Raw genomic sequence first — 18,629 nt, 5'->3', positions numbered from 1 at the left:
GGGCCCCCGAAGAAGTTTCTTTTCAAGACAATAAGAAAAGGGTTGACACTGGGGCACTGATGATACATAGGTGGTTAGCCCTTCAGGACCCACTGCAGCAAGCAGGGAAGGAAGCCATCATAAGTTGGAAGCCAACTGTACTATGCACTGATAATCTTGGGAGGATGTCTTTTATTTGCCCATGTATCCATATAATTTCAATGAATTCCCTTTAAGTGATAACCATGGAGGAAGGTACAATATCCCCATTTTACAAAGAGCCAGGGTCATGCCTGAGATCACTGAGCCAAATTATGACTCCTAGCCTGCACCACTTCTTTTTTTAAGAGATGGAATTTTGCTATGTTTCCCAAGCTGGCCCCAAACTCCTGAGCTTGAGCAATCATCTTGCTTCCACCTCCCAAGTAGCTGAGACTATAGACACATACCATTGCACTTGGGTAAGCCTGCCCTTATAAGGACTCCACTTAATGTGTCTTATATCTTCTCCTTAGTCCCTCCTCCCCAGCATCCAGAAAAGATGTGCATGAGACTCAGACCTTAATCTAAACCAAGAAATTAATTCCCAAGTGTTTATGGTGCACCAACCAATCACTTCTTGGCCTTGGCTAAGATCAAGTGTACTGGCACGAACTACATGCAGTGCTTGTTGCTTAGCCTCCCAAATCCCTTGTGCCATCTGTAATGGACATGGTAAACCCAGGGCCTGCTATGTGCCACCGCCCCCTTCTAAAGAAAGTCCTGCAGAGAAGTAGCTCCAGGCTGCACCTGGAACCTATCTCATCTAATTTTCCAGCATGGCCAGAAGTGGATACCTGACCTACAGTAGCTGACCCAAACTGCATCAGGTGTACAAACAGAAATGAAAATTAAAAAGTGGGCTTTGCATTCTTCAACATACATCAGTCAGGACCCAACCAAAGTGGATAAACTTTTGTCCTGTAGCAAATTCTATTAAAGTCAAATTAATAACTTGGCTGATTTTTGCTACAGTCCAATTTAAACCATTTCTGATTGTTTTCACTTCTGTATTTTCATCTATTCTAACTACAGGTTCTCCCATTTGGAGTGTCAGACTTCCCTCTCCACTATGGACCCAACTGTGTTAGAAGATAAGTCCCCATAGGTCTTTTCTGTGTCTGCACATCTTCTGCACAGAGGCATTGATTTCTATCCTGCACTATCAAGGATATTTATACAGCATGAGTGGGATTTCCTGCTCAATGGGACATAGCAAGTCTCTAGTTCTTGAACATACAAGGATCCAACTACATAAGAAAGCAAGGGCTCTTACCAACACAGGGGTTGACTTGATGAGCAGCTGCACTCAGGAGGGTCTTTTCCATCAAAACACACCCCCTGCCAGTGTGGTGGCTTATAATACTAGCAACTCAACGGTTGAGACAGTTTGAGGCCAGCCTCAACAATTTAGTCAGACCCTAAGCAGCATAGTGAGACTCTTTCTTTAAAAAAAAAAAAAAAAAAAGGAAAGATGTGGGAGGCTGGAGATGTAGCTCAGTGACAAAGTATCCCTCGTTTAAATCCCCAGTACCCAAAACAAAAAACCTGCACCCCCTTAGCTGGGTTCAGTGGCACATACCTGTAATTCTGGCACTCAGGAGGCTGAGTGCGGAGGATCACAAGTTCAAAATCGGCCTGAGCAAGACTGTCTCAAAAAAATAAACAGGGATGGGATTGTGGCTCAGTGGTACAGCATTTGCGAGGCACCAGGTTTGATCCTAAGGACCACATAAAAAATAAATAAAATAAAGGTATTGTGCCCATCTACAAATAGAAAATATTAAATGAGGGGCTGGGGCTGGGGCTCAGTGGTAGAGCGCTTGTCTAGCATGTGTGAGGCCCTGGGTTTGCATCTCAGCACCACATACAAATAAATAAATAAAGGTCCATCGATAACTAATAAAAATATTTTTTTAAAAAGAAAAGAAAATATTAAACGAACAGGGCTGGTGATATAATCCCTGGGTTCAATCCTCTGTAACATACACATACACACACACTCCCTGACATTTACCACTCTTCCATTCCAGCTTCATTTTTTAATTTCCTCATGGATCACAAGCCTTGGCCTTCCATTTTTACACAAGCTTGTGAATCCATTGGGAAGGGAATTTTATAATATAATATACTGGATTGACTAGCACCCCCACGCCTCAAAGATTCATGTCCTTCATGGTCATGAATTAATAAAATAATGTCACACTAGAGCAGGGTGGGTCCTAAATCCAGTATGTGTGCTGGGGATGAAGCTCAGTGGTAGACCACTTGCCCAGCACATGTAAGGCCCTGTGTTCAATCCCCAACACTGAAGAAAAAAAAAAAAAAATCAATATGCCTGGTGTCCTTATGAGACCCAGAGACACAGGAAAAAAACATCAAGTGAAGATGGAGGATGAGAATGAAATGATGTATCTACATGAACACCAGGGATGGCTGGCAGCCAGCAGAAACTAGAAAACTCAAGGAAGGATCCTCTCCAGACCCTTTGAAGGGAGTAAGTCCTCCCGACATCTTGATTTCTAGCCTCCAACACTGAAAGAATACATTCTTGTTGTTGAAGCTTCCCAGTTGTAGGGAGTAAATGGAACCCAAGACAGTTCTGCATCTTTCACACTCCTTTTGATACTTCTTGCTTCCAGGATCCCCACTTACCCTTATCTAGCACCTTCCGGGCCTCTCTGAGGATATCTGCCTCCTGTTGTCGGTAATATATTTGCACTGACGCTACTTCCCGCCACTGGACCAGGATCTACAGGCAGGCAAAGAACATAGATCACTGTATGTCCTGACTTCTAAGGACACGTGAGGTCTATGATGGTAGCTCCTGGTGAGGTGAAGCCAAATGGTTGATGTTTGGCTCTGACACACTTCTAAGAAGCACCCACTATCCATACACCGTCCATACAGACCCAGGACACAGCCTCAGGCCCCTCTCAGGCCCTCAGAGGTGCTGGAACTTTTCTAGAGGATTTAAACTATACCACGCTACAGAGAAATAAAGTAGTTACACATTACATGAACTTTAATTATATTATTATTTGTTAATCAGATCATATACAGTATATGCACTCTTTCCTATTAGAGATACATACAAAATCACAATAACAAAATACATTGAAAAGTCAGGCAGCCACCAAAAACATCTCCCTTCCAAGCTTGGAATCTTAGCTTGGATCTCCTTTCCTCCTTCCAGAGCAGGGGATGGCTTTAGAGTTTAGATGGCTTTAGTCTGAGAACAGACTGGCCCTTGACCAAATATAATTGCTTCTCTTTCACAGAAGCTTCAGTTCCAAGACTGGCCTGTATCTGCTTTATTCTAAAAAACATCTGGGGCTCAGGGATTCCATTTGTTTGAGCTCCCTCTTTTCTGTAACATGTTTTCTTCCCATAGCCATGTCCTGCCAATGTCCCCATTCCCAGAGCTTGGGACCAGCGCTACCATATGATATTTTTCCATACCCATTCCAGATCAAAGATACAGGTGTGGTTTGGAGTCATTTCCCACTGAAAATGATCAAGGACCTTATAATCCCTGGATACTCATGTTTTCCAGAAAGCCTCTGTGGTCATAAGACCTGTAAGGATGATAGGCAGAAGTCAGCATCCTTTTCTGACAGGTCAGGAGACTGGCTTCCACAGTTTCTCCTAGTGGAAACTTCCATGTGTGTGGAAAACACAGATAAGAACTAGTTCACTTACTATGTGCCATGTTTTTACTGTAATGGGCACTGATTCATACTTTTAGTTAAAAAAAAAAAAAAACACCTGCAGACATGGATGTATGTCTGTGTGCTAGAGGAAGGTTATATGTTTTGGGGGTGTCTTACTCAGTGTTAATCTTTAGCACCGGTCCCTACCCAACACCCTGGCTGAAACATGGTCACTAAGTCCCCTGGATAACCAGCTTGCCTCCCTGTACCTCACCTTGGAACATACGGTCTTTCTGTAGTGTGCACTTGCTTGCAGGATTTTTCTGGCTTCATCCACACGGGCCACTGTGTTCTCTCTCCAAAGACATAACACCCACCTGCAAGTACATGGCCAGGCCAGGGCAGAACCTCAGTATGGAGGGACATGGGAAGCCTCTGTGAATTGTTCCTCATTCTCTCCCCATACTTGAGTTAGTATTCTCCATGCCTCTGAGTATCTGCTTCACTGACACCCAAATTTATGCTCATGTCTACATCCAACAAACAAATGCTAGGCACCTGTTCTGTGCTAGACATAAGGTGAGTAGCTAGTACCCTAGTGCACAACACCACATCTTTAGAAGTTTAAATGATAAAATGAATATGGAGCTCTAACCAGGTGATAACAATATAGGCAGTTCTCAGGATAATAAGTTCAGAGAGATAGGGAAGATGGGGAAGGACAACTAAAATCCAGCGTGTACATGCTGTGGAGTTAGTGAAGGATTACCTAGTGTGAACCCCAGAAGAGTAATGGAGATGTTTAAAGTTCACAAGGTCCTTAGCCCACATGCCACCTAGAAAAGCATGTGCTGAACATATACAAAGGAAGGAAAAGAGAGAGGGGAATAAGAAAGGCCAAACAGAAAAGAGTGAGTTCAGAGCTTAACCAAGAAGGAATGGAGGGTGGGCCATAAGTACCCTTCAAAGATGAGCAATGCAGATAGTCTCAGAGGGCTGGGAGGTGACTCTTCAGAGTCAACTGTGAAGGAACCATTTGGGAACTGACAGGAAAGGGGATCACTGCAGGCTCCAGAGCAGAAGAGGAAATGGTGCCTTGAGAGATTTTGCAGGCATCCAGGAGAGGTCTGCTTTTCAAGGTCCTACTCTGACAATAGCAGGAGTTTAAAACATACTGAATGAAGCAGTAAACACAGTGCATTGCTGTGGAAAAGCCAGAACCACAATTTGAGCAATAAGAGACACTCAGAACCATCCTCTGCTTGGCCCAAGGCAGGAATCTATAGTGTCTGGCTCTGTTCCTTCTTGCTGAGCCTGAGCCCCCACAAGACCCTCAGGAGACTCACCCCAGCAGCTGCCTGTTGTGCTGGCTCTCCCTGGCTGCCACCTCCTGTAGGATGCTCTGCACTCTGCCCTGGTAAGCCTGAAAGAGACAAAAAGGACTGAAGGCCACTCCTGGGCCCACACTGCCCCTTATTCCAGGTAGGCGTTAAAGGTGCATTTATAATAGAGGGCCCAGAGCACACACAAAGGGTGAGGACAGGCTGAAGGATGCTATTCTAAGGCCAGCAGATACCCAATACTGCCCAACTAGGTCCTCCCTTAATAGGTCAAACCCCTGGACTCCTAGACATGAGCCTGTTTTCTTATAAGGCCATGTACTTGTTTTCACTTTGCCCAGTAAGAACTGACAGATCCTCTGGCTCTGAGACCCATTGTCTTGGGCACCTACACTGTTTGAGGCTTGTTGAATTACTCTGGGGAAGGACAGGAAAAACAAGGGAAAAAAAAAAAAAAAACAGTTTCCAGAAACATCCCCTGCCTCTACAACAAGGTGATCTGGAGGAAAGAAGTGGCTCCTACCAGCCACTTCTGCAGCGCCCTGTGCAGGGTAGCACGCCGGCCATGCAGGTCTGCTTGCATCAGCTTCTGCTGGTCAGTGGCACGCAGGGCCAGGCACTGTGGACAAAGGAAAAAGCAGCCACCTGGGCTAAGAGACGAGGTGGGGGACAGTTTTAGTTCTGCTGCCATCTTATACTCCATTTGTTTGAGCTTGCATAAGGTACTTAACCTCACTGAACCTCAGTTTCCTCATCTGCAAATATGTGCTTCGAAGGGGTTTTGTGAGGACCAAATGAGGCAGGTCCCTAACTTATAATGGTCAATCATTGTTATCTTAAACATTTTATACACCCAATAGGGTCCCTATAAAGGGTTAGATTAGGAATTTAGATTCAGGAAATTCACATGAGATGAGCCTGGTACCTAAAAGAACAAGAAGTTCCTGAGCTAATCATCGCATAAAAGTGAACTGACATTGCCTCATCTGCTGCCTGCCCTCCTCCCCTAGCTCAGAGACAGGTGGCTTCCAAGGCACTGCCAAGGAGCCCATCTGTCCACTCTGAGTCATGATGATACACAGCTCCACCTGTCCAAAAGCCACTCTTGGGTGATACCCGTGCCAAAGCCTTACCTCCCTCCACCTGTTCCAGGCCCAATGCAGGAGCCGTACCCGGTAGAACTCCACAGCCAGTGCCTTGCCCAACCTCCTGCAAGATGACAGGTGGATATCAGCCATGCAGCCCAGATCCAGGTGGGGGTCTCCTGATGGGCTCCCCTTCACAGACTCTGGCCCCTACTTAGTGGTTAAGTTTTGGGGGGAGTCAAGGCCCTCTATAAAGAGCTGCCAAAGGACTTGTGCTCTCTTCCAGAAAAATTCACATGTAATCAAATTTTTGTACACAACTTCATGCGCCTGAAGTAGCACTAGGGCCTATTCCTTTGTAGGTGTGCTAAAGCCCTGTCCACTCCTGAGAAGGTGCCTGAATGTGGCCAGAATGTGAGAGGTAATAAGATTCTTAGAACACACTAGTGGATACAGAAAGGTACCAAAGCAGGAAAACCTCTGCAGTGGACATGGGCTGCCTACACTGTTCATCCCCCACAGCTACATGGTATGGTAAAAATTACCTGCCCACTAGCCTTAGCCACTAGGTTCTGGCCAGTTATCCTCAAATAGGCTTATCAGTCTATTTGCTGGCCATAGTCACTTCAAATGGGCTCCAATTAGTAAGCAAAATAATGGATAGGACCTCCCAGATCCACAGAACACTTCTGTTCCAACTGAGATCCTACCACTAGGAACACCATGATCCTCAAGGAACACCCCAAGATTTCTCCCTATAGTCCGAGTTTTATTTAGACTATTTCAGGTTGAATTTCTGGAACTTACAACTGGTCTAGGTTAACACAGGCCTCTGGGCAGGCACTTAGAGACAACCTTGGTGCTATGGTCCGAACTGGCCCGGGTAGAAAGGACTTCTGATACAGAACTGATCACTCACTCTTTTCTGAGCTCTTGGGCACTCTCCCTCCATGTGTGGAAAACATTCCTCAGTTGTCCCTGGTGGTGGTGGGCACAGGCCACTGCTTGCCACTCTTGCTCTTGGTGACGTGCTGCTGCCTGCTGGTGCCAGGTGGACCAGGACCTATGCAGAAGCTGTCGCTCTGCATGGAGGATGGCCTGAGGGACAACAGGAGGAAGAGAACAAAACAAGTCAGATAGGAGACTCCATAGGTCATGAATAATTACCAAGGCAAAAAAAAAAAAAAGGATTTTTAGGTGTCCTGGCCCAGAAGCTGTCTATAAACTCTACTGACAACAGACACAGCTGGCCAGAACCTGTTCCTGGCTTATAAGTAACAGGAAGGAATGCTGTAGTGTAGGCCTGAGTTCTGTGCAACTTCCTGAAGAGGGAACACAGTGAGAGCAGGTTTTAAAACAAGTCCTAACCCTTCAGGAACCTCCTCAGGGAGAGTTACTTACCATTCTCTCTGCCAAGCGGTTTTCTCGATGCTGAAACATCTTCTGCCACCAGATAGAAAAAACTTGCTTCTCTAATGTCTCGCTAAAAATAAAAAATAAAAACTGAATAGTTAAACACATTAAAAAAAAACCCCACAGAACTACAAGTTTCAAATACTCAAGATTTGCCCTTGATAGTTCTAATGAGGAAAAAAGGAAAGAAAATGGGAAGGAATGCAGACAATAATATCACCCATAAAAAACTACAAACTCCAACATTTCCCCAGGTATTTCTGGCATCAGAAGCAGAGATTTGAGATCCAGAATGCTAAAGAAGCTGGAATTTAGGATCAGGTTTTTGGAAAAGTGAGTGTTGAGCAAAAGAAAATACCCAGAATTTTACTGAGGTACTTCCAGGTCCTCAGATGAGGGCACACTCTCTGAGGCCCAGCAGAGAGTGATTTTTGCAGATCTAAGGGCCATATAAGGATACCAGAGGTTGGACAAGAATGGCCTAACCAGAGTGGAGAGAACAAAAACAAAAGCTGAGATCGTTTCTACTTCACTTGTACAATAAATATGCTAAAGATTAGAGGGAAATGATAAATCTATATGAAGAAACAAGAACAGTAGAAATGAAAAGTATGAGGATAAATATAAGAGAATATTTTTTTCTTAATTTTTAGAAAGATTTCATGATTATTAAAAGCCAAAAAATATGGTTTTGTGGGATAAAAACTATGTATTGTAGATGTTAAATACATGACAACAAATATCAAGGATGGGAAGAAAATGGAACTTTACTGTTTTTATATTTTATATTTAATATAAAATGGCGTAGAACTATAATAAGTGAAGGATGCACACTGTTATCTCTAGAACAATGATTTAAAAACTACAATGGCAATGATAATGCATCAATAAAAATGTGTCAATTGAAAAAAATACAAATAAAAGTGGAAAAAAAAACTACAATGATACTGAGCTAAAAAAAAATCAGGAAGTAAAGTGGAATACTAAAAATTTTTAAATGTCCTCTATACAAGGCAAAAAGGGGGGAAAATAGACTTTAGTCCACCCATACCATGGTTACATGAAATATAAATGAACTAAATATTCTAATTATAAGGCAGAGATTGTCAGACTGGATTACAAAAATTAAGAAGCAATTAGATGATCAACAAGTACATGAAAAAATGCTCACCATCACTAGCAGTCAGAGAAATGCAAATCAAAACCACCCTAAGATACCATCTCACTCCAGTAAGATTGGCAGCCATTATGAAGTCAAACAACAACAAGTGCTGGCGAGGATGTGGGGAAAAGGGTACACTTGTACATTGCTGGTGGGACTGCAAATTGGTGCGGCCAATTTGGAAAGCAGTATGGAGATTTCTTGGAAAGCTGGGAATGGAACCACCATTCGACCCAGCCATTCCCCTTCTTGGATTATTCCCTAAAGACCTTAAAAGAGCGTACTATAGGGATATTGCTACAACGATGTTCATAGCAGCACAATTCACAATAGCTAGACTGTGGAACCAACCTAGATGCCCTTCAATAGATGAATGGATAAAAAAAATGTGGCATTTATACACAATGGAGTATTACTCTGCACTAAAAAATGACAAAACCATGGAATTTGCAGGGAAATGGATGGCACTAGAGCAGATTATGCTAAATGAAGCTAGCCAATCCCTAAAAAACAAATGCCAAATATCATCTTTGATATAAGGAGAGCAACTAAGAACAGAATAGGGAGGAAGAGCATGAGAAGACGATCACCATTAAACAGGGACGAGAGCGGGGAGGGAAAGAGAGAGAGAAGGGAAATTGCATGGTAAAGGAAGGAGACCCTCATTGTCATACAAAATTACATATAAGAGTAAGTGAGGGGAAAGGGGAAAAAAAAACGAGAGAAATGAATTACAGTAGATGGGGTAGAGAGAGAAGATGGGAGGGGAAGGGAGGGGAGGGGAGGGGAGGGGGGATAGTAGAGGATAGGAAGGGCAGCAGAATACAACAGACACTAGTATGGCAGTATGTAAAAAAGTGGATGTGTAACCGATGTGAATCTGCAATATGTATACGGGGTAAAAATGGGAGTTCATAATCTGCTTGAATCAAATGTATGAAATATGATACGTCAAGAGCTTTGTAATGTTTTGAACAACTAATAATAAAAAAATTAAAAAGAAGCAATTAGATGTTGTTTATAGGAGATATGCTTTATTAAATATGAAGACAGATAAACTGGAAGTACAAAAATGGAAAATCATAAAAACAGTAAACATAAAAAAGCAGGTGAGATTATATAAATATAATATAAATATAAAAGGCAGACTTTTACAAAAAAAAATTACCAAAACTAAAGAAGTTCATGTCAAAATAATAACAGGGGCAATTCATCAGGAATATATAACTATCTCAAATGTATATACACAGATAACAGATTTTCCAAACACATCAAGCAAAACTGACAGTATTACTGAAAGAAACAGATAAACCTGTAAACAAATAAAATATGTAAGGGCAGAAAATTTGAAAATGAATTTTAACCAATTTGACTTAATATTTAAGACCATTATACCCATCAATTGGGGTATAAACTTTTTTTTTTTTTTTTTTTTAATACTGGGGAGTTAATCCAGAGGCACTTAACCACTGAACCACATTCCCAACCCTTTTTTGTATTTTAGTTAGAGACAGAGTCTCACTCAGTTAGTCACTAAAATAGACACACACACACACACACACACATACACACACACACACACTCTCACTCTCTCTCTCTCTCTCTCTCTCTATATATATATATATGTATGCCATAAAATAAATGTCAATAGAGTTAAGAAATTGAAGTTATATGAGGTATAGTCTCTGGTCACAGGGAATTAAATTATAAATTTAGAACAATAATATGTAAGGAAAATTCCCAATTATTTGGGCATTAAGCAACATACTTCAACAAAACCATGGTCAAGGAAGAAATCACAAAGGAAATGAAAATGTACTTTTAATTGAATAATAATGAAAACATAACATATTAGAATTTACGGGATGACGCTAAAAGTAGAAGTAAATCTTATAGTTCAGAATGGTTATATTTGAAAAGAAACATTTAAAATCAGTAATCTAGCAAAAAGTTGATGATCTGAACTTCTACTTTAAAAAGGTAGAAAAAGAAATGCAAATTAAACCAAAAGAGTAAAAAGAAGGAAACTATTAAAAAGCTAAAACTATGGGGCTGGGGTTGTGGCTCAGTGATAGAGCGCTCGCCTAGCACATGCGAGGCCCTGGGTTCTATCCTCAGCACCACATAAAAATAAAGAAAGAAAGAAACACCAATTTAAAAAAAAAAAAGAATATTAAAAAAAAGCTAAAACTATGTAACAAAAAATAAGAAACAAAAGCCAAAAGTTGGGATTAAAAAAAAAAAAACCTGATAAGTCCCTAGAAAAATTATTTAAGAAGAACAAGAAACACTAATTAGAAAAATCAAGGATGACAAAGATTCTATCTACATTGAAGGACGCAAAACGCATTACTAAGAACAGCTTTATACCAATATATGTGACAACTTAGATGAAATGAAAATTATCTTGAAAAAGAGTTTTACAAAACTGACACAAAATGAAATAGGAACTCTCTGTGGCTCCATATCTATTCACAAAATTAAATTTGTAATTGAAAACCTTTCTAGGACTGGGGTGTAGCTCAGTGGTAGAGCACTTTGCCTAGCATGTGTGAAACACTGGGTTTGATTCTCAGCACCGCATATAAATAAAGAAAGAAAAATAAAGGTCCACTGACAACTTAAAAAAGAAAAAAAGAGAAAACCTTTCTATAAGGAAAACTCTCAGCCCAAATAATTTAACTAGCAAATTCCATTAAAAATTTAAAGAAAAAACACTATTGATCTTACACAGTCAGAAAATAAACATTACCAAAAAATGCAAACCTCTATGTAAAAATCCTTAACAAAATAGTAGGAAGTCAAAATCATAATTATACTGGAGATACTAGGCAGTGCAACAAGAACAGCAGCAGCAAAGAAGGCACACAGTTTAGAAAGAATTAAACAAAGTTATCTTCATCTGTATACAACATGATTATTTATGCAATTATTAGAAAAGAGAAACTACTAAAACTAATAAGTGAATTTATAAAGGTCATAGAATAAAAGGTATCAATTATTTTTCTATATACTAGGAGCAGACAATTAGAAAATGAATTTTAAAAATAATTCCATTTACACTAGCATTTAAAACTGTAAGTTATTTAGGAATAAATTTAATAAAAAAAAATAAAATCTCTATACAGCAGGAATGGTGGCACAGTCCTGTAATCCTAGGAGCTTGGGAGACTGAGGCAGAAAGATTCCAAGTTCAAAGCCAGCCTCAGTAACTTAGTGTGGCCCTATAAAACTGTTCCAAAATAAAATAAAATGGGCTGGGGATGTGGCTCAGTTGTTAAGCACCCCTGAGTTCAATCTCTGGTTTAAAAAAAAAAAACAAACCCTCTATGCATAAGTGTTGGAGAGATGTTGGGGAAAAAGGTAAACTTACACATTGCTGGTGGGACTGCAAATTGGTGCAATCACTTTGGAAAGCAGTGGAGAGATTCCTTAGAAAACTTGGAATGGAACCACCATTTGACCCAGCTATCCCACTCCTTGGTCTATACCCAAAGGACTTAAAATCAGCATACTATAGTGACATAGCCATACCAATGTGTTTATAGCAGCTGAATTCACAATAGATAAACTGTGGAACCAACCTAGATGCCTATTAATTGATCAATGGATAAAAAAACTGTGCTATACACACATAATGGAATATTACTCAGTATTAAAAGAAAATAAAATTAAGGCATTTGCAGTTAAATGGATGGAGTTGGAGAATATTATGCTAAGCGAAGTAAGCCAATCCAAAAAACTGAAGGCCTAATGTTTTCTCTGATTAGTGGATGCTGATCTATGATGGGGGGAGGGGCATGGGAAGAATGGAGGAACTTTGGATTGGGCAAAGGGGAGTGTGGGGAAGGTTATGGGGGTAGGAAATATGATGGAATGAGATGGACATCATTACCCTAGTACATGTATGACTGCACGAATGGTGTGTCTCTACATTGTGTACAGAGAATTGAAATGTTGCATTCCATTTGCGTATGATGAATTTAAATGCATTCTGCTGTCATGTACAACTAAGAAGAACAATAACAACAACAACAACAAACTATTAAGGAAAACTTATGTCAAAGGAGAAATGTAGCCAGATGCAGTGGCTGAGGCAGGAGAACTGGAGGTTCAAGGTCAGCCTCAGTAATTTAGCAAGACCCCAAACAACTCAGTGAGAACCTGTCTTTAAATAAAATACAAAATAGGGTTGGGGATATGGTTCAGTGGTTGAGTGCTCTTGAGTTCAATCCCTGGTACTCCCCTGCACCACCCCCCAAGGAGAAATGTATCAGATTCAGTAAAATCCCAAACAAAATCCCAAAAGGATTATTTATAGAAACTGGCAAACTGATACAATTTATATGGGAATGCACATAGACTGAGAATACACAAAACAGCCTTGAAATTTCAAGAATAAAATTGAAGGACTTGCCATCTGGTTTCAAAAAATATGAAGATACAGTAGTCAAGAGAGTATGATAATGACATAAGGATAAACAAACAGATAAGTACAACAGAAAAGAAAGTTCAGAAATAGATGAATATTTATGTGGCAATTCAGTAGCAAAAAAAACCTGTAAAAATATCTTGATGGAATGCTGATTATCCATAATTTGTGAAAATGCATCAAACCACTTGAAATCTGTGCCTTTCACTGTATATAAATTTTGTATCAATTTTTATAAAAGGTAAGCTAGTTTTGTCTCACTCTCAGTATACTTTACTGAAAGACTAACAGATCATAATTTTAGTTATAATTCATGAGATTCTAAATTCTATCTGTATTCCTCAGACATACCTCACAAAAAATAAATATTTTTTTTGAAACTTATTTGCTAAACTCCAAACCAATGCTATGAACATTTATCTACCCTGGCAGTTACAGGTCAAACTAATTATGAGGGCTAGAGGGATTGTTTCTATTTTGTGCTGATCACTCTGCTTGTATTTTACATATATTATCCCATTTAGTTTTCATGACAAACTATGAGACAGGGACTAGTATCAAACCATCTCCACTTTTTATTTGAGGACACTGAGACTCAAGTATGAATGACTGCCGAGGGTCACAGGTGGCAGAGCAAAGGTCTGAACTCAGGCCTGATTGACTACTTGCTAGTCAGACTCCCAAATCCTCAGCTCCCTCACAAACCAGGAAGGCAAGTACCTGAAAACTTAAGTTTTCTAAAAAGTCCAACCATCAAGAACTGTGCAAAACCTAGATCAGGCCTTAACTGTCCTTCAAGTCTCCTGGCTACTCCCTGCCTCCAATTCACTCTCCAGCCTTGGTCTCCAGTAATAGCTCTAACATCACCCAAGCCTGCTCCCCAGCAAAATTCCTTTTAGAGGTTCCTCTTGACCATTTGGAAAGTACCCTAAAGAATTTGGTCCCCATACCATGTAAAATACAAAAAAGCAAGAGAACCAATATAACAAATTATTAGTACTAACGCAATTTCTCAAATGGATCTTATACCATTCTGGTACCAATACAGGAACTAGGTAAAGGTGAATCCACTCTATCTACAAGATAAAGGTAGAGACAAGACTTGTCCTCTTTCAGTTTTTATTCCCATGGCCACTCCCTAAAAACATTCCTTTGGCCTTTGTACTCAGGAGCCCCATAGTTCTGGGCGATCCTTTCAAACTAGCACCTGGAATCCACCAAACTCAAGATCACCACCCAACTTTCCCATTGAGCGTATACCCTGTCACCTCTCCATTCTAAAATGATGTACACTGTACTCAGGGTAATCTCCAAAACTGTCAGCTGCCCAAATATCTGTCCATCATGTGTCTATAGGACCAGTCCAATCCACAGTTTGGCCTTTCTCATTTTGTGACTCCAGTCATTGATCTTCACCCTCCTGATTCACAGGAAGCCTTCCCGAAGTACTTTCATGTTCCCCAGTCACCTTAGCACCAATTCTGAGCTCTAGGATTTGTGGTCTGACATAATTTGGACTGATCTATTCTCTTATTTTTCAATTGTTACTTATGTATCAGCCTTATCATCTTATAAGAATTTAAAGCTCCTACAAAGTCATCAGAAAGACCTTTCTCTTGATCAAGTGGAAATTACCTGGACTTTGGAATACATGTGGATTTAAAACCTTATCTCTGATTGTGTCATTTATCATTCTGAACCTGTTCTTTCAGGGCTACTATGAGAAGGAAATCAATGAAAATAAGATGTCATATCATAAGTGGAATGAGCTTATATATATTTTTTTTCTTTCTTCCATCATATAATGCCCACACAGTGGCTGACACACAGTTAGCAATTAATGATTTCTTCATTATATTCCACCAACATGCAGTGAGGACCTGCTACAGGTAACTTTGTCCCTGTGGTGCTGAAAAGATGTAGCTCTGCTCCTTGGCCATTCCAATTTTGTTGATGACTATAATGTCAGACTTCAAAAAGCCAGCTTGCAGAACAGGAACTAAATATTTCAGGGAAATTATACTCAAGAATAGCAATGCTGCTAAGCAATGCAAGGTCCCACCACACTCTGATCCAGAAAGCTAATGGGAGATTTTAATCGAACTCTCAGCAGCATGAAAGGAGGACAGGAACATAAAACACAGGCTATTTTTTAAAGCACTTGCAAAAGTTTTCTCAGTGGAGATACTGGCTGTCTATTCCTGCTACATAAAATCAATAAGCTCACATTACTGAAAATTCAGGAAAAAACAGTGGTTTGGGGGTTGGGAGGCTTAGAAGCAAAGCAAATGGGCTGTGTGGTCAACATAGTTAGATGTGAGTGCAGAGAAGAGTTGTAGGGTATACCTGTGAAAACGTGCTGCTCTTGTGTTGAGGATACTTTCCTGCTGGTGCCGTCTCCAGAATCTACTCCATGTGTGGAAGACAGTAGGCAGGATTCTCTGTTGGAAATGACTGTCTGCTCTGGCCTGCAGGAGCTAACATAAAATAATAAATGTCTTTTGCTTTGCTTTCTCTCCACCCCCACAACAAATGACCTTCTATGTCATATTCTTGAAAGATTCCTTCCTATACCATAAAATTGAGAAAAAGTTAAAAATCATGTTTGATATCTGCCAATAAGCTAGGTAGAAAAGTAAAATATGACAGCTGAAATCTATTCACTTCTTTAATGACACATGGCCTGAGCATCTCTTCATATATATAAACACAAATACATATATATGTATACACATATATATTTACATCAATATGCATATATACATACATACATTGCGCATATTCATGTATATATTTCCCCTAATGTTTAAGAGATTTTCACACCCATTACCTGTTTTATTGTCTGTCAGCATTTAACTCAAATGTGTATGGATTTTTTGAGCCTTAAAAATGTCATTAGGTGCCCTTTTAAGGTTGATGCAGTGCTATAAGAGGCTAACACTGAAGGATAAAGGAAACCTTTATAAAACACAGAGAAGAGACTACAAAACTCTTTGAATACTGCCTGCAGTTACAGCTAAAAGAAAGAAAAAAGATGTCATTAGGCCAAGCATAATGTTGCAGGCCTATAATCCCAGTAACTCTGGAAGCTGAGGCAGTTATGATTGCAAGTTTGAGGCCAGCCTCAGCAAAGTGAGGCCCTAAGCAACTTAGTGAAACCATGCCTCAAAATTAAAAAAAAAAAAAAATTAAAAAAGGGCTGAGGATATAGCTCAGTAAAGTGCCTCTGGGTTTAATACCTTAAAAAACAACCAACCAGGCTGGGGTTGTGGCTCAGTGGTAGAGTGCTGGCCTAGCATGCATGAGGCACTGGGTTCGATCCTCAGAACCACATGAATGTAAAATAAAGATACTGTGTCCACCTAAAACTAAAAAATAAATATTAAAAAAACAAACAAAAAAATCAACCAACCAACAAAAGCCCTTTGCCATATTTGTTTTAAATACACATACTTCTTTCTAACCCTATAGTATGTCTTAACTTTTCTGTATTATATATTTGTCATACAGATTCTTTTTTTGGCGGGGGGGGGGGGGATTGAACCCAGTGGCACTTAACCACTGAGGCACTTTTTATATTTTATTTAGAGGCGGGGTCTCATTGAGTTGCTTAGGGCCTCATTAAGTTGTTGAAGCTGGCTTTGAACTCGCAAACCTTCTGCCTCAGCCTCCCGAGCCACTTTGACTATAGGTGTGTACCACCATGTCCCGCTCATACAGATTCTTTAACATTTCATGTAATTGGAAAAGGCTATCATTTCACTGATATATCAGTAGCAAAATAGACACTGACTTAAGAATCTGTATGTATCCAAGATCCAAAATTTTGGGGGAGAAAGACATATGAATGTAGAGGAGGCCATTAAAATATGGCTTCAAATTCTTTGATCCTCCTTCATTGAGAGAATTGGCCTATGTTCCCCCTCCTTGATTTTGGGTGGGATATTGACTGCTTTTTCCACTTTAACCACAAGAGCACAGTGAAAGTGATACCAGGTAACTCCTGGGATACATGAAGGGCCACACATCTTCTGTCTTGTTTACTGGAACACTTAATTTTGAAGCCCTGATATCTGATAATCCTGAAACCACCATGCTGTGAGGAAGTTCATGTGTGGTCTTGCACCATGGCCATAAACAGACACTCTCTGGTTAACACTCCCAGTTGAGCCCAGTGTTTGAGTCATTTCAATCCATGAACCAGAGGCATGTGAAGAAACTTGTATATGATTCTTAACTCTTGCCATTTGAATCTTCCCAGTTGAGGCTCCAGTAATCATGGAGCAGTAACCAGCCATTCTTATTATGTCCTTTTTCAATTTATGAGCATCAGAATCCTTAAGCATAACAAAATGGTGCTTGTTATATGCCACAGAGTTTGGGGGGACTTTTTTTTTTAGTGATAGTCAGAACATTGTGCATATGCGTGTGTGTGGGGGGGGGAATACATGGGTACACATACTCCTACCCACACAGAGGAAAGATCTGATTTATTCACCAAATGTCATTATAACAGGCAAGCTTATGAGTTCTTTATTTTTCCTCTTTGTCTTTGTGCACTTTTAAAACTTTCTATTGTGTTGATACATTGCTTTTATTTTTACTTTTTATTATGGTATTTTGAAACATAAACAAAAGTAGAACCAAAAGTTTAATGAATCCCCAGGAACCTGTCTTCCAACTTCAACAATTAACAAACATTTTGCCATTCTGTATGTACTACTTTCTAAAAAGAAAAAAACCCACAATAAATAATATTTTTATCTTTTCCTAAAATAGAACAAATGTGCTTGTGGGACATGTAAACTGTGCCATTCAGATTGTTAGCTAAAGGTTTTTAAAGGCAATCAAACAGTGCTCTTACTACTTTTTGGACCTGTCTTCAAACTCTGCCTTCAAAAGCAGGGAAAGTTAGAACAGTAAGAGAGGAAAGAATGCTGACCCTTGACTTTCTACCTGTGCTTGGCCCCAGGGTCAAGGAAAGATTCTATTCTGGAAAGGAAATAAAGAGACCATTTGATTTCTACCTGGAATAAACCCAATCTTTCCACCCTGGCACTCAAGTCATTTTCTAAAAGGCCTAGAGACATTCTGTTGACCTTGCATTAAATACACTTAAGAGAAAGATGTAAATGGCTCGCAAGAGCTCACTGATTTTTAAGAAAAACCTGCATTTTTGTAGTAGATGAAGGAATGGAGTTATGTAACAATAATGGAGTTATGGAGCTGGGCGCGGTGGTGCACACTTGTAATCCCAGTGGCTCGGGAGGCTGAGGCAGGAGGATCATGAGTTCAAAGGCAGCCTCAGCAACAACAAGGCACTAAGCAACTCAGTGAGACCCTGTCTCCAAATGCTTAGTAACTCTAAGCATTTTCTATGTATGGAAGGCAAGGTAACACAAAACAAAACAATCTATGTCCTGGATTAGTACCATCCAAACTCCCAGAAAAAAGAGGATACTTGGGAAAAACTCTTACATGATCAACAGCACTTCATGCATTATTTGTGCATTCATTTATCCACAC

The 18,629-nt window shown here is 40.1% G+C and overlaps 2 protein-coding genes and 1 non-coding gene across 11 annotated transcripts in view; 2 read left to right on the top strand and 1 right to left on the bottom strand.

Moving 5' to 3' along the window:
* Sfi1 (SFI1 centrin binding protein) overlaps positions 1 to 18,629 on the bottom strand; it is a 75,504-nt gene that overhangs the window by 6,439 nt on the left and 50,436 nt on the right. Inside the window, exons 15-22 of the mRNA XM_027953449.2 lie at positions 15,450 to 15,580; positions 7,498 to 7,579; positions 7,016 to 7,194; positions 6,145 to 6,220; positions 5,535 to 5,630; positions 5,018 to 5,094; positions 3,946 to 4,048; positions 2,674 to 2,770 (exon numbers count right to left, since the gene is read on the bottom strand). Coding sequence (XP_027809250.2) covers positions 2,674 to 2,770; positions 3,946 to 4,048; positions 5,018 to 5,094; positions 5,535 to 5,630; positions 6,145 to 6,220; positions 7,016 to 7,194; positions 7,498 to 7,579; positions 15,450 to 15,580 — 841 coding nt within the window. The remainder of the gene's footprint in view (positions 1 to 2,673; positions 2,771 to 3,945; positions 4,049 to 5,017; positions 5,095 to 5,534; positions 5,631 to 6,144; positions 6,221 to 7,015; positions 7,195 to 7,497; positions 7,580 to 15,449; positions 15,581 to 18,629) is intronic.
* Pisd (phosphatidylserine decarboxylase) overlaps positions 1 to 18,629 on the top strand; it is a 121,999-nt gene that overhangs the window by 56,399 nt on the left and 46,971 nt on the right. Inside the window, exon 9 of one of the 9 annotated variants that reach the window (XM_071615562.1) lies at positions 1,054 to 6,416. The exons of the other annotated variants lie outside the window; for them this stretch is intronic. Coding sequence (XP_071471663.1) covers positions 1,054 to 1,109 — 56 coding nt within the window. The 3' untranslated portion in view covers positions 1,110 to 6,416. Of the gene's footprint in view, positions 1 to 1,053; positions 6,417 to 18,629 lie in introns of those variants that run through there. 9 annotated transcript variants of the gene reach the window in all.
* Positions 16,003 to 16,121, top strand: LOC114106537 (small nucleolar RNA SNORA26). The gene has a single exon (XR_003585214.1). It is a non-coding gene; the product is annotated as a small nucleolar RNA SNORA26 (small nucleolar RNA).

Source organism: Marmota flaviventris, chromosome 1 (assembly GCF_047511675.1).
Source record: "Marmota flaviventris isolate mMarFla1 chromosome 1, mMarFla1.hap1, whole genome shotgun sequence".
Taxonomy (NCBI): Eukaryota; Metazoa; Chordata; class Mammalia; order Rodentia; family Sciuridae; genus Marmota; species Marmota flaviventris.
This window is presented reverse-complemented; position numbering and strand designations above follow the sequence as displayed.